Raw genomic sequence first — 14,498 nt, 5'->3', positions numbered from 1 at the left:
AATGTGCTCAAGCTATATTTTTGTTTGCACTTCTAATTCATACTTATGGTATCAATAACACTGTTCACACATGTTGTTATCACCTTTGCAAAACTTGGCAATAACATGCAATTACAATAATAATTGAAAAAACCCAGCCGATACACCATCCCGAGGCATTCTTTGCACATACCCTGTGAGCCAATAAATCGTGCAGCTTGCATTTAACCTTCTGTCGGGCACAATGGATCTGACAGGCATAGTGCGAGTGTTTTTTTTTTGTTTTTCCGTGCTTCTAGGTGGCATAGACCCTTGGTGCTTATAGTAGCTGTTTGTTTTGATAATTCCTCCATGCAGGCTTTCGCTTTTTGCATTTATACTGACAGATCAGTGGCAGATTATTTAGCAAAGTTAAAAAAATAATGTCACATTAAAGCAAAATAAAGGATTTATTAGCTAAGTACAGTGCAACCTTGATATAACGACACCCCACGGTGCACTAATGAACACTCGCTATAGCGAATTGTCGCTTTACCGGAGGTGGAGCAAATAATAGCCAATATACTGTTGCGAACAGATATACAGGGACAGGAGTGGTGCGGCGACAGATAAACATCTATCCGATAAACGTAAGCATAAATCCAGACGAAAGGCGATGTTTTTTGCATCACTAAATTTCCTTACTCAAACAACGACTAACTATTCAAACAATTTATAAGCGCCACACAGAATAAAAATCATGCAAAGCATTGTGTAATATGTATTTCAAACCCTGCCGCGTGAACGGCGGTGAAATATACAAGAATTGACTAACACCTAGTACCAGGAGTCTCGGTACAATTGCCATGGGAATTAAAGAACCTGGATAGCGTAGTGGTCTGCGCAGTGGCCCGGAAAGCCAAAGGTCGGTGGTTCGATTCCCGGTCCAGGGGAATTTTTTCTCATGGCAATTCTTGTATATGCAAAGCATTGTTTCGTCAATCATTATGCCAATGCACAACCGCACCGCATTTTTCTATGCACTTAATTAGTTCATTTACGTGATCATTCTATTAATTTGGTATTTTCCACTGAAAATTCAAAAATTAACTGATAAAACAGTATCGCGGTTATTTAATGCCTCAAATGTTTCCATTGGTGTATGTTTATTGTTTCTGTACGTTAAGCGGCAGTGAAGTGAAATAACGCATTACATTTGTTTCTACAGGCGAAAACGGTGGAAGGTTGTATAACGTTCCCGCCTTGGAAGACTTTTTCTATCAGATAATGTAATATCTTCATCATCTACGGTAAAAAGTTTGCTAAGCTTGAAAAATGATGTGATTACAACTGCCGTTGTTGAAAAAAGTTTATTTTTGAGTGTTACGCTCGCGACGTATTTGAAATAATACACCGAGTTTACCGCGGCACTGCAAACGAGAGTTAGTTGTTCTGTGAGTTCTTCCAGCGGCCACCAGGGTATGCTCGGCTACCCACGTGACAAAAGAGAGCGCCAGTACGACTCCGACCACTGACGCGAACAGTTCACCCTTGTAAATCCGCAACGGAGAATAAATACGTCCATCCGGACAATTCACGCAGAGTATCATTGCTTCGTACATCCTACATCATCGCTAAGGCACACTACCTACCTTTAGAGGCATCATTGCAAGAAATACCTCATATTGCAAGGGTTTTGTCGGGGAGTTGTATGTAAAAAAAGTTCCGTTTCGTCTATGTTATATGACGCGGGGAACACTTCTAAAGATACTTATGATCGGAGTCCTTTCTTCCACGACTTCGGGTTTACACCGCAGGCATCACCAGCAATTATGAGGGGAGATAACGCTTTGGTGCTTCTCATTAGTATAATCAACCTTCTGCACTCTTAAAATTCTCGATTCGCAATCTATCCCTGAAATACTCCGCTTTAGGCTTAGGCGTAGCCCCTTTCTCAGGAGTTCTAGCAGATTTGAGTGGGCAAAACTACCCGAACAAAGCTCCTTATAACTCTTCATGGTCTGCATTCCTTGGGCGCTTTTGTTTTTTTAATTTTACAGAGCGAATAGGAAGAGAAATTAATTTCGACATTCTCATATTACTCCTTTATTTTTATTTTCTCGCTTAGACGTGTTTGGTGTTTTTTTGGCCATGGTGACTGCCATCAAATGCTTTCTATTCACGCAACTCACGGACGTGCGGGTATGCTGCGGACTGCTTACTGCCGCCCGAGGCACAAAAGAGGATGAAGCATTCGCGAATGCTAATGCCACAATATTTTCACTAAAATTAACTACTTATTTATCGAACGACAGTTTACCACATAAATTTGAGACTGAGCACTCCATTAACTTCATTTCTAACAGATCGCTAGCAATTACAGAGGTTAAGGAGTCTTGATGAAAGTCTTCCGGCGGTGAAACCCTCGCTATGGCGAGAGCCAACACCAAAAGGGTCTCGTAAAAAACGAATTTTTTAACACGCTTATTATAGGGTATATTGACAGTGCATCGGCTATCTTTCGTTATATCGGGGGTGTCGCTGTAGCCCGTACTCGTTTTAACGAGGTTTCACTGTAGTAAGTTAGCAAATTAATAACATTGATCTTATAGAATTCACACCCTTAACTATATTACATATAGTAATATGTACTAAATAGCCTAAAGAGCATGTTAAATCGCACCTTGCTGGATCCGTTTGGCGCCGTATGACAGTGTGTAAAAAATATATGCACAGCAGTTAAGACATCATTTAAGTGTTCAAATATGCTAATAATGGTGCTTTCAATTTTAAAGGTGTACCATTGAGCCATGCTGAGAGTTAATAATGTTTTTTCACATCTGTGCCTGTCAGGCACATTGTGCTGGAACTCAGCAATTCCAATAGTACGCCTAACAGAGGGTTAAAGGATTAAGATATGATTGGCCCTAAAAGCATGAATAATCACGCAGATTGCATACAATCTTTGAATAGTAATGAAATAATTTAATTATAGTAATTTTTATGCTTAAAATTTGTGCCAACAAATTGACTTTTGGAAGCTTTTGCACACTCAATGAGAACCTATCAACCTATCTATTGACCAGCTGGCAGCTGAAGGGTTGGCTACTATCCCTTCCCATCGCAGTATCAATAGCATCCCCTTGCTTCTCAGTTGACAGTCCGTCCACAACCCCTGACCCTTCTTCATCTCATCTAACATCTCACTCTCCTATTTTCTATGTTCTCCGAAAAATTTCAAGCGCCATCCTCCAAATCATACAAATGGCTGATCGATGGAACGAATGCACCATACTCAAAACTTTACCAAGTGGGGTGGGTCCAGAGTCTCAAACACCCTCGCCCAAAAATGTTTTGAGGACGTGGTGTTAAGTATGCCCCCATGGACAGAGTTTTGGGGGGGGCATGGGAAGCCTGGCCTCCCTAACCCCAACTTAAAAATGTACTTTTTCCAAAAAAAAAGTATGAAACTAGTACAGTGAAGTATGTACAGTGAAACCAAAAACATCGAAAGTTAAAATACATTTTAATCCTTCATAGTACCTAAAATGTTATTTTCAGAGGCTAATTAAAAAAAATATTCCAAGAACAGTTAAGGGCTATCTCGGTTTCACTGGGGGATGTTCCATAGCTCCTAAACCTCTGGAGAGATTGCTGTAACCCCCAACATAAAAATAAACTTCACCCATGTATACTCCCTCATTTCTTCCTCATCTCTCACCTTCCTCATTTAAGAAATTAGGATGCATCGAGCGTATTGTGGAAAGATTTTCAGATGAGAAAGTAAAAGAAAGGTGCTATTTCACACTCGTCCGACTGAACCTAGAATGTGCAGCAAGTGTATGGGATCCAGCGCAGAAAGACTTAATCCACGAACTGAACAAAATACAAGGGAAGGCTGTGGGGTTCGTCAAAAATTGCTACGGGCGTACAGACAGTGTTACCCAGATGTTAAGCGAATTAGGCTGGGAGCTGCTGGAGACTCGGAGGCTGTGCGCTAGGATTAGATTGCTTGAACAACTGAGAATGGATATCTTTAACAGTGACATGGAGAACATAAAATTAGAGCCACACTCAATTTCCAGGTCCGACAGAAGTGATAAATTAAGAGCGATGTTTTGCCGAACAGATATATATGGGGATACATTTTTCCCCCCAACCATAAGGGATTTCAATATATGCTAGTCGTAATTTCCTTAGAGCACTTCCTTTTTATTTGTAAATGGCTGGTGTCCTAACAATCCCTGCCACACCTCTTTTAGGCCTTGCGGGATATTATGTAGATCTAGATGATTTCAATCTTCTGCAAAATGCACTGCTTCCCCAAATGGATTGTCCCCAATTTATTGATCAACCTGAAGATAACACAAATGCCTATTCACAAATACAAAACCACTATAAACTCTAATCATGACAACATCATAGAAAAGATCCTAAGCATTTTGCTAGAAAAATCGTGATGTAGACATATAATTCGGTACATTCTCACAGCTCTACATAATAATTCTAGTCTTTGTGTCATCTGTTTTTTGCCCTAATAGGAACGTCTATCCCAAAGTTTAATAGAATTAAAAATTAATGAAAGTCACACATAACCAATAACTCCATCTCCACCCACTCGCTAATAAGAATCATTTAGGCAAATTACAGTTTTTATTGAAATAGAATCATGAATAATTCATATTTTAGCAATAAATTATTAATCATGTTCCGTGAATATTACAGCTGATAACTACCCTTTTTCATGCAATTCATGCGAATGCAATTTTTGACGGAGGGAATGATAAAAAGTAATATCATTCTCATACACTTCAAACTGATCATATGGTTCAAAAGTAATTCCCAAAAATTTCATTAGTTTCATCAAATGCCACTTAAATAAGTCTGCAGTTAGCTTACACTAAGTTCATCTAAGTGATATGATATCTCATGGGCTAGATTTTGAGATTATTCATTTTTCAATGTCATTTATCAAAATATTTTTGGGAGTTTTAAACTATCATTTAACATCGTGCACTAATGGCAATGCGAAATAGTAGATTCCATGAGTTAATTTGGTGTTTGAATTTCATTTACCTTTTACCTCAATCTCAATGTCATGGAAACAACAGGTAATATATGGCAGAGGTATATGGCACAAAGATGAGGTTATAAAATTTGTAACAGGTGCGCGTGATAAATATAGTACAATAAAAATAAATTAACCCTTAGAAGCTAAGCAATTTCTTAATTAAAGGAAGTACATTACCAGTTCACACTGTCCAATCCATGAAACATACATATATTACTTGCGATAACAACTTTTGACATACACTCACCACCAAAAATAATCATGAAAAACTCCTTTTCAAGGTATAGCCAAAAGTGGTATATATAGCCAACCAGTGTGGTAGCAGACTCAATTCATCATTGTACACACTTAAATTAATCTGAATTTTCCATTACATATTACCACTATTGCTCAGCAATAACTAGAATGTGTGTTACGGGGCTAAGGAAACATACCGGGATTATTTGTGGCATCAAAGTTTAAGAACCAAAACATGGCATTCAACACGGAAATACCGATATGGTCTACAAGGATACCTACCCATATAATGGGCATACATGTCTCCAGATTTGGGGACAGCAAATCATGGTTCATAAGACAATAACATTAAAAGGTTTCAAATGCATCTGTGAAAAAGTAACAACTTTTCAAACTCTTTCAACTACCACCTTTGACATCGAACTTTGCAGCAAAATATTTGCGGCATAAAAATTTAACCACACTTCAACAAACATAATGGAAATTTTATTATGAATGCCACCTCAATGAGCACTCACATAACTATAAAATAAATAAAAATAGGTAGTCCTCTCACCTAAAAATGATAGTTCCAGCATCATCCACATTCTTTCATATTCTTTTGACTAAAAGCATTCACTCAATACCCTGAAAATGCACTTTCCCTCTGGCTATATCCCACGTGGCTTTATCACATATTTGTGTGATAATTTATTTTAGGCCAGGAGTTTTCCCTTCAATTTACTAGCATCCTCCCGATCTTTCTGCTTCTCCATTTTTTCCAGCCTCTTCAGTTCTTCTATGACGACAGTAGAAAGCTTAGGGTCTAACTTGGCAGTCTTCTCCAAATCCTCTCGAGCTTCTTTAGGATTCCATGCTCCAATGTGAGCCTTGCCACGCCTGAACAAAGCTTTTACATTATCTTGAAGACAATGGAAAAAAGTGAGAAAATGAGGACAACGTGAGAAACTTTTTATTTAATTTATTTACTTCCATTACCCCATAAACAGCACATTTAAGGCCTTTACAATGGGGAATTAATAATTAATGACATTCACACATGCCCATGCCCTGGATAAGGGTAACTTATGCAGGCGGGACTCGAACCCACGACCTTCGGTTTGGCAGGCGGGACTTTATCCCGCCGCCACCAAGGCCGGCAATAATAATAATAATAATAATTTGTATTGATAAATCAACCAATTAATGTGGCAATGATGAAACACGGTGGAACCTGCATTATTTGAACTTTTTTAGTTCAAAATATTCTTTAATTTGAATATTTGTCTCGGTCCCTAGCATTTTGTACTCAAACAATGCTAAAAAATTGTGGATAATTCAAATTTTATTTTGGATAATTCGAACTTTTGGTGTGTCAAATTAGGGTATAAATTATAATCAGTGACTCAAAATAATTACGAATCCATAGGAAAATATGCTTAACTAACGGTATTATCAAAAGGTTTGTGTATTTTTCAATATTCTGTTAAACAATAAAGTACATATTCAATGCTTTTAATCTCTTTGGTTATTATGATTCTATTGCAGTGTACTATGCTATAACATCTTGTCTAAACGTAAACGAATACCAGTTAAGTTGGTAGTGCACAGCAGTTCAGATATTGCTGAGGACATTTTAAGGCTAGAATTAAAATGTTGCTATACTTTACTTCGTAGTTTGCTGAAATAAATATTCCTGTTTTAAGGTTACATTAATCTTGTTATTAGGCATTAATCAAAGTATTTATATTTCAAGAGTCTCAATTTAATAAAGATTTTTGGTTGGAAATATGGATTTTATTGTTATTGACCAATTTATTAGGGACTTCTTTAATTTGAATTTTTGGATAGTTTGAAGTTTTTAACTGGTCCCTTGATATTCGAATTATCCAAGTTCCACAGTAACTATGCAGTTAACAAAATCCAATTGCTACTTCTCTAAGTGAAAAAAGGTGTTTTGTAAAAATTTCAGCATTCATAAGACAGGAATATACATACAACGATCCACCCCTTCCTAAATAGCCTTCTTACAATATAATATGTATTAGGATTATAAGACTGGGACATGCAGTAAAACCATGAACAGATATAAGGAAAATGACACAAACTCACTTGGTTCACTTTTGAGAACACTAGAGCAATGCTCAATGACCATGTAGTAGTCATTCTGGATGAGTTTACATTGTGAGAAGTTGAGTAGAAGAGGGATTTTCATGCTTTGAAGGGCCAGCCACTCCTCGTCTCCAGGCTTCTCCCTAAAAATGGAAAATATGGTCCATTGAGAAGTGTTGAAAGAAACACTTGCAATTTTCCACGATTATAAACTTTTATTCCCGACCTATGTTTCGATGTTACCACATCATCTTCAAGGTACAAAATTGGAGATGGGTCGAATAGCATTGTTCTCGATTTCGAATATTTACCTAATTTTTTCCGAATATGTACCTCACTCGAGTATCACATACATATTTAATACTGAATATGCATTTTTCCACCAATTTTAAATACAAATGAAAATAAAAAATGCTGATTTGCTAGTTATTCTACACCTCCTAAATCCGCAAGCTACTGTCACCTACTATTATATCTAACTTGCGCGCATTCAGCACCACAATTATTTTGTTTTTTTTATATGCATATTGATAGTTACATAATTGTAATGATTTACTGTGTTTGTTGCAAACCTTATATTAAATAATTAATTCAAAGTTATTATAAAATTTGAATATGTAAAACGTAACTTTCATTATGCAATGGGGAGTCAGAAAGAAACAGTCAATCTCGCGTGCATTTGAAAGTATACAGACATTCTTCTTCGTTTTATTCCCGTGGAGTCATCAGAATTATACATATGCATTTTGATGCTTAGTTTCAATGATAAGTTATTGCAAAAATATTTTTAAAGCAGAACCAACCAAATGTGCAAACTTTCAAGTTAGACCCAACCATTATCAATGGATTTAAAGAGAACAGTGGATGATCTGCGCTGTGTATCTGAAATTCAAATAATTGATTACATACTTTGTGTCATCAAATATCAAATAGTGTAAAAAGCTAATTATTCGAGGCATTCAGCGATTCGACCATTCAAATACCCCATCCCTTACAAAATGGTTCAAAATGTTGCGTTGTTCATTCAATTTATACATTTTTGTTAACTGTAGTGGGGCAGAGAAGGGGAAAGAAGAGGGGGAGGATATGGAACAATATGAAGAAGAAAATAAAAACGGAATAGAGAGGAGGGTAAGATCATTAAGATGTCATGGGAAAACAAAAAAGAAAAAATCGACGATGGCCAATCAGAAATGACCCAACTCACGGCCTAAAGATATATAAATGGAGACAAATCTTGACCCAGCACTCAACGCCCTGAGGACAATAGCTGAGTAAGCAATTGTAACGTAGGTTCCAATAGAACAGCTAACCTGGTGGGAATCCGGACAAAAAATTCATTTACATCGTTTGCCGGGAAAGCACCAAGTCTTATATTAGGGGAAGATAATTCCTGAAAAACAAAGAGAAACAGGTGTTGGTGGTCAGTAAGGGAGACGGCATGGCAAATACAGGTTTTTAAAAACTATTTCGTACCTTGAAGATGATGTAGTGACATTGAAACCTATGTCCGGAATAAAAGTTATTACATAATCATGGAAAATTGCAAGAGTTTCTTCCGGTATGGAAAAATTCCACTCTATCACGCTTAGTTCTTCTGACTTTAACCAGTAGGAAATGGATACCATCATCCTCAAGACAACAAGAATCCAGAGAGAGATAAGTCTCTCATCCTAAAAACCACCTAGACCATCACAGCGAAGCATAAAAATTTGTGTGGATCGATCTTTGGGTATCTACTAGACATTTTCAATAGGTTTAATACACCTTTCTCAGAGCTTTGGACTATAAAATTTATAATTGATGTAGGAAAGCAAGATTATCTCATTGAGAACAACACATCGATACATGTACAGTAAAACTCGCTTATAACGAATTTCAGGGGACCATCGCTCTATATTGCAATGAACACGATTTTGTTTTATCTACAATGAGGGATTTCACCCTATATATCATAGGATTAACAAATTTAAGTATACTGGGACTAGCCACGGTGATAACTTTTACGGGAGTCACCCGCAATGCACAATTGTGCGAAAAATCCACAGAGAAAAAAAAAATCATTAGCCTTGACCGGGATTCGAACCCGGATCCCTCGATTTCCGGCCGAGTGCTTTAGCCAGTTAAGCTACCGAGGCGTCATTCATCCCTGTGGAAATTTCAATTTCAGTCAAGGCGAATGATTTTTTCTCAGTGGATTTTTCGCACAATAGGATTAACAGCTAATATCAGTAAATTGTCACTTTTTAAGCAACATATCCATAGCAATTATCCCACTCTTTCCATCAAACAGCTGCTATGGGATGGATTTTAATACAGTGCAACCTCGATATAACGACACCCCACGGTGCACGAATAAACACTCGCTATAGCGAATTGTCGCTTTACCGGAGGTGGAGCAAATAATAGCCAATATACCTGTTGCGAACAGATATACAGGAACAGGAGTGGTGTGGCGACAGATAAACATCTATCCAATAAACGTAAGCGTAAATCCAGACGAAAGGCGATGTTTTTTTGCATCACTAAATTTCCTTACTCAAATAACGACTAACTATTCAAACAATTTATAAGCGCCGCACTGAATAAAAATCATGCAAAGCATTGTTTCGTCAATCATTACATTTATCGAACGACAGTTTACCACATAAATTTGAGACTGAGCACTCCATTAACTTCATTTCTAACAGATCACTAGCAATTACAGAGGTTAAGGAGTCTTGATGAAATTCTTCCGGTGGTGAAACCCTCGCTATAGCGAGAGCCAACACGGAAAGGGTCTCGTAAAAACGAATTTTTTAACACGCTTATTATAGGGTCAATTGACGGTGCATCGGCTATCTCTCGTAATAGCGGGGGTGTCGCTATAGCCCGTACTCGCTTTAACGAGGTTCCACTGTACCAACAGCAGAACTATGTGGTGACGCCCACACGTATGAACAACTGATGTTAAGGCATGGAATGGCTAAGTAGCAAATATGGCCATAATTTCATCATTAAAGGGGATATAATTCCCCAAGGGACCAAAGAACGTTTCGTAATAGCGGGGATTTCGTGTCATCCAAACTCATTACACGCGGGGAAATTAACATTGGCAATCATAGGAAAGTCCCCTCATCTACGCACAGAATTTTGTTACACGCGTGATCATTATATGCGAGATTTACTGTAGTTACATCTTTCAGCACCAATTGTCTGCTCTGTACATCTCTTCTCAGTGCCAGTTTTTCATTAATTCCAGGAAAAATAGGTAGCAATTATCCCCTTTAGCTTATTTTGCCTGGTATGCAGAAGAATGCCAAGGTTTTTTTTGACAAATCTGTAGGTTTGCACTAAACAATTTATACATATAAAGCCTAATATGCATTTTCAGAAAATAATTTTTTTTAATTTTCTCTCAATACTTACGGGTATGTTTAAGCATGACAGATACTAACAAATAGTAACATAAGCTACATAAAGTTAAAAAAATGAAAGGTGCGAGTGTAACAAAACCATACCGATAGATCGGCTCTAGGCACTCATCCCACATACTTCCCAGGCCAATAGATGGGCCCACATGCGCTTAAAGGGTTATACACTTTTCTCGGAGCTTAGGAATCACAAAACTCAAATTGAGGGAGTGAGAAACCGAGGGGTAAAAGTGATTTTCTTTCACAACAGAGTTAGGTAAAGAAATTGATTTTAAAAATGTACAAAAACTTGGTGGCCAAGGGATATGAGTGAGCCTCTGTTCTGTGCTGACATCAAGTGGAAAATGAAATGCACTACTTAATTTCTAGTTCATCTTTTTTTCTTTACCTAATTTCTATTCCTAGCTCTGTTTAGAAAAAGAAATCACTCGTATCCCTTGGCTTCTCACCTTCCCAATTAATGTAGGAAAGCAAGATTAATTCACTGAGAACAGCACACCCATATCAATACATCTCTCAGCACCTACTCTCTGCTCTATACATCTCTTCTCTGTAACAGTACTTTGTAAATTCCAGGAGAAACAGATAGCAATTAAAATAGCTTACTTGAGCATCAGCTGCTCAAGCATTCCCAAGGCTTCGGAATACTTCTCGACGGCCTCATCATACTTCTTGGCATTGTACAGGTCATTCCCTTCAGTCCTCAACTTGCTCACCCTCTGCACCTTCTCATCCTCATCCATTTGCCAGGATTCCTTCTGATATTCCTCTGGAGACTCCACTTTCAGTATTTCTTTAGGTTCAGGGAGAGAGAAAAGACATGGGTTCTTGAGAATGTATGTAATTCAATAAGTCAATCAAAAAATTTATTGAAGCATGAAATCGACTGATTTAAGGAGGAGATATTCATGGTGGAACAAAAATTACAGTACTGCTCCACAAACTTAATGGTGCTGTCAACTAGTTTCGATAGCTATAGCTTCATTCTCAAGACCACCAGAACAGCTGTTTGTCTCGAGAATGACGCTACAGCCATCGAAACTAGTTGACAGCACCATTAAGTTTGTGGAACTGTACTGCACTTTTTGTTTTACTATGGTAGTTAAAGCATTTATCTGGAATATGCTGTAGCTGAAATTTTTAAGTCCCCACTATTTACATCAGAGATAATAAAGTTTCAATTTTTATCAAATATTTAATATACTTCTTTCCAGCAGATACATCCAATAAAATATCAATATAAATTCTGCAATTCTCTGAAATATTTACCTTTTTGCAACTTACTTTCTCATTACATATTAGCAATTTTTTCTCATCGTAACCATAATTACAGGGGCCATCATTACATTTGCTCCAACAGATCACCACTGACAGGCTTGAAAAAGCTGTATTAATACTTAAATTCAACGATTAATAAGACTTCTGGAAGCTTGGTTTAACTATGATATAGGTATGTACTTTATATGCACTTAAAACTAAATAATTATGGTTACCTAACAAAGACAAATCCCATACAGTAATGCTTCCTTCTACAGAAACTGTTGATAACTTTTTGGCCACTTATGACATAAAATCAAAGGCAAGCATACCAATAGTGAACTCGAGGTCTTTGGGCACTTTGATGAGTTCATTGAGATCTTGGTAGCCAATGCCTTCATTCTGGAGGGAAACCCCACAGCAATGATGCCTTTTTGCCTCCTTAGGGAGATGAGCCTCTCGAAGGGTCTTCGACACAAACGGATATGAAGCGACCAGCTGTAATAAAGATAACTCATTATGCAAATATGCCACTGAAATAAAAAAGGGGCCTCAAGAAATGTGAATTATATAAAACTTTGTTTGAGTCAAACCCTTTGCAATTTGGAGACAATATAAAACTGATGTGAGGACTTAAAGATATATTTTCACGCTAAAATAAAAAATAAATCAAAGCCTTTTCACTGTTCTGTTTAACTGGATCAACTGTTCAAACCAAAGCGATCAATCAGTTACTTGCTTCGGTTTGAACCCAGAAGATGGAGTGCAACATCATCTCTGAAACATCGGCCAGGGATGTGAACAGTGACAACTTGACACAGCTTCACCCCAAAGACAAGGATAGATCAGTGATTAAGTTTAAGCGTGGAAGCCTGCCTATAAGAATTCATTTTCTTATTTTAAGGAAATCATTACTTTGACCTGGCCATAAGCATCTAGTTTTATTCTTATGTATTTGTTAGCAAACATTAGACGACCAGCAGTAAAATTTCTTTTATAGCCTGCCATTGAAAAGTATTGTAAAAACATAAACAGACAGTTCGGAGATTTGACCCGCACTTTATAGTCTACTATAAATAATGCAAAGATGGATTTAAAGATAAAGTATTTGTAGGAAGAAAGACTGACAGTACAAATAAATCTGGTGAATACAAACAAGAGAACGGTGATAGTACAGTAGCGTGGGAACATGTCAATCTTTGTAATTTCTGAACTGTGTTCAATGGAAATCATATCAAAGATTTGGTCATTCATTTCACACCCATAAAAAGATTCATTCAGCATGCATATACTCTTAGATGCTTGAACTCTACGGATTACATGATCATCACCATAAATTGTAACCTCACCGATACAATTGGAGGATAAAAAATCAAAACATGACAGTCTGAGTGGTAAAGAATGAAAGATGATAGTAGAAAAAAAAATTCAAGGCAGGAGCAAACACTCAGTTCACATTAGATGACTAAATAGAAGTACTAATGGAACCTTCCGGAGTCATTAAGAAAATGTAAAATTCTAAGAGAACATTAATTTTGAGGTTATAATATCTACGATAATCTTGAAAGTCATTGACTGCCTGCAACTTGGTTCCAATCACACTAAATGAATCGTTTGATAGGAACAAGAAAAATGGGCAAATCTTTCCAAAGCTTTTCAACGTACAACGCGCAAAATTGTTCAGATCAATACTTAACAAGTTTCTTCATTGACAGGCGTCAATATATGGATACTTGAATGATACCATTTCGTATGACTATGACAATATAAACATTGACTCGTATTTGAAATATTGCATCATAATGTATACAGTATTTCCAAATTTAACTATTTACTACAGAAAATACACCTGTAATTAGGTCAACTGGAGGAAAACAACCGGCGACATCGCATAGAAGCCAAATTTGGCTCCTCTAGGGGTAATGATGAGTAGAACTACAAAATTCATTTCAAAACACCAATATGTAACAAATACTTACGCTTTTGTCCACTGAAAAGCAAGCAACTTCATTTATACTCATAGTCTGAACGATGGCTTCCCAAACCTCTAGCTTGAATTTCTTTCCCAGCACAAGCTCCATAGGTTTTCCCAATTTTCGGCTGTCATCAATGATTTTATTGTCATCGGATAACTTTGTTTGGAAATGAAAGAATACCTATTTTGGGAAAACAGAAAGTTTCAATATTATTCACGGTTTTAAAAGTTAAAGGCATAAAATAAACAGAATATATAAATGAAGTTGATATGTACTTTTGTGCCATTTGTGTAAGGCTTAACAGCAGTCCCTGCATGCAATATTTTCTTCTCTATCTTCTTCCCGTTAAAATCCATTTTCAGTCAAGTTAAATAATACTACGCGCAACTCCGCCTGTTTTGTTCAAGATCGTAGTTCGTTGCTGCTATGTTTACGATTTGTCCTGCAGCAACACCAACGTAATAACTTCGCACATGAAAACTAACCGCACTGCAG

General features: G+C 37.1%; 1 protein-coding gene across 1 annotated transcript; it reads right to left on the bottom strand.

Annotated features, from left to right (window-relative positions):
• Positions 1–4,592: 4,592 nt before the first annotated feature.
• LOC124158973 (AH receptor-interacting protein) lies at positions 4,593–14,442 on the bottom strand. The gene is made up of 6 exons (XM_046534422.1): positions 14,279–14,442; positions 14,007–14,183; positions 12,360–12,525; positions 11,377–11,563; positions 7,358–7,500; positions 4,593–6,167 (listed from the first exon to the last, which is right to left on the bottom strand). Exons 1-6 carry the CDS (start codon positions 14,357–14,359, stop codon positions 5,962–5,964), a joined length of 960 nt encoding a protein of 319 aa, XP_046390378.1. The 5' UTR covers positions 14,360–14,442; the 3' UTR covers positions 4,593–5,961.
• Positions 14,443–14,498: the final 56 nt, after the last annotated feature.

The sequence above is a fragment of the Ischnura elegans genome, chromosome 5 (assembly GCF_921293095.1).
Source record: "Ischnura elegans chromosome 5, ioIscEleg1.1, whole genome shotgun sequence".
In the NCBI taxonomy this organism is placed as follows: domain Eukaryota; kingdom Metazoa; phylum Arthropoda; class Insecta; order Odonata; family Coenagrionidae; genus Ischnura; species Ischnura elegans.
Note: the sequence above shows the minus strand (reverse complement) of the source record. Positions and strands in the feature narration are given on the sequence as shown.

Excerpts from the sequence above, each read along its gene's own strand:
- LOC124158973 (XM_046534422.1), bottom strand. The coding sequence starts at position 14,359 with ATGGATTTTAACGGGAAGAAGATAGAGAAGAAAATATTGCATGCAGGG. Across the intron at positions 14,184-14,278 it reads CTTACACAAATGGCACAAAA|GTATTCTTTCATTTCCAAAC; the intron begins GTACATATCAAC and ends TTCCCAAAATAG. Across the intron at positions 6,168-7,357 it reads TGTTCTCAAAAGTGAACCAA|ATAATGTAAAAGCTTTGTTC; the intron begins GTGAGTTTGTGT and ends ATTGTCTTCAAG.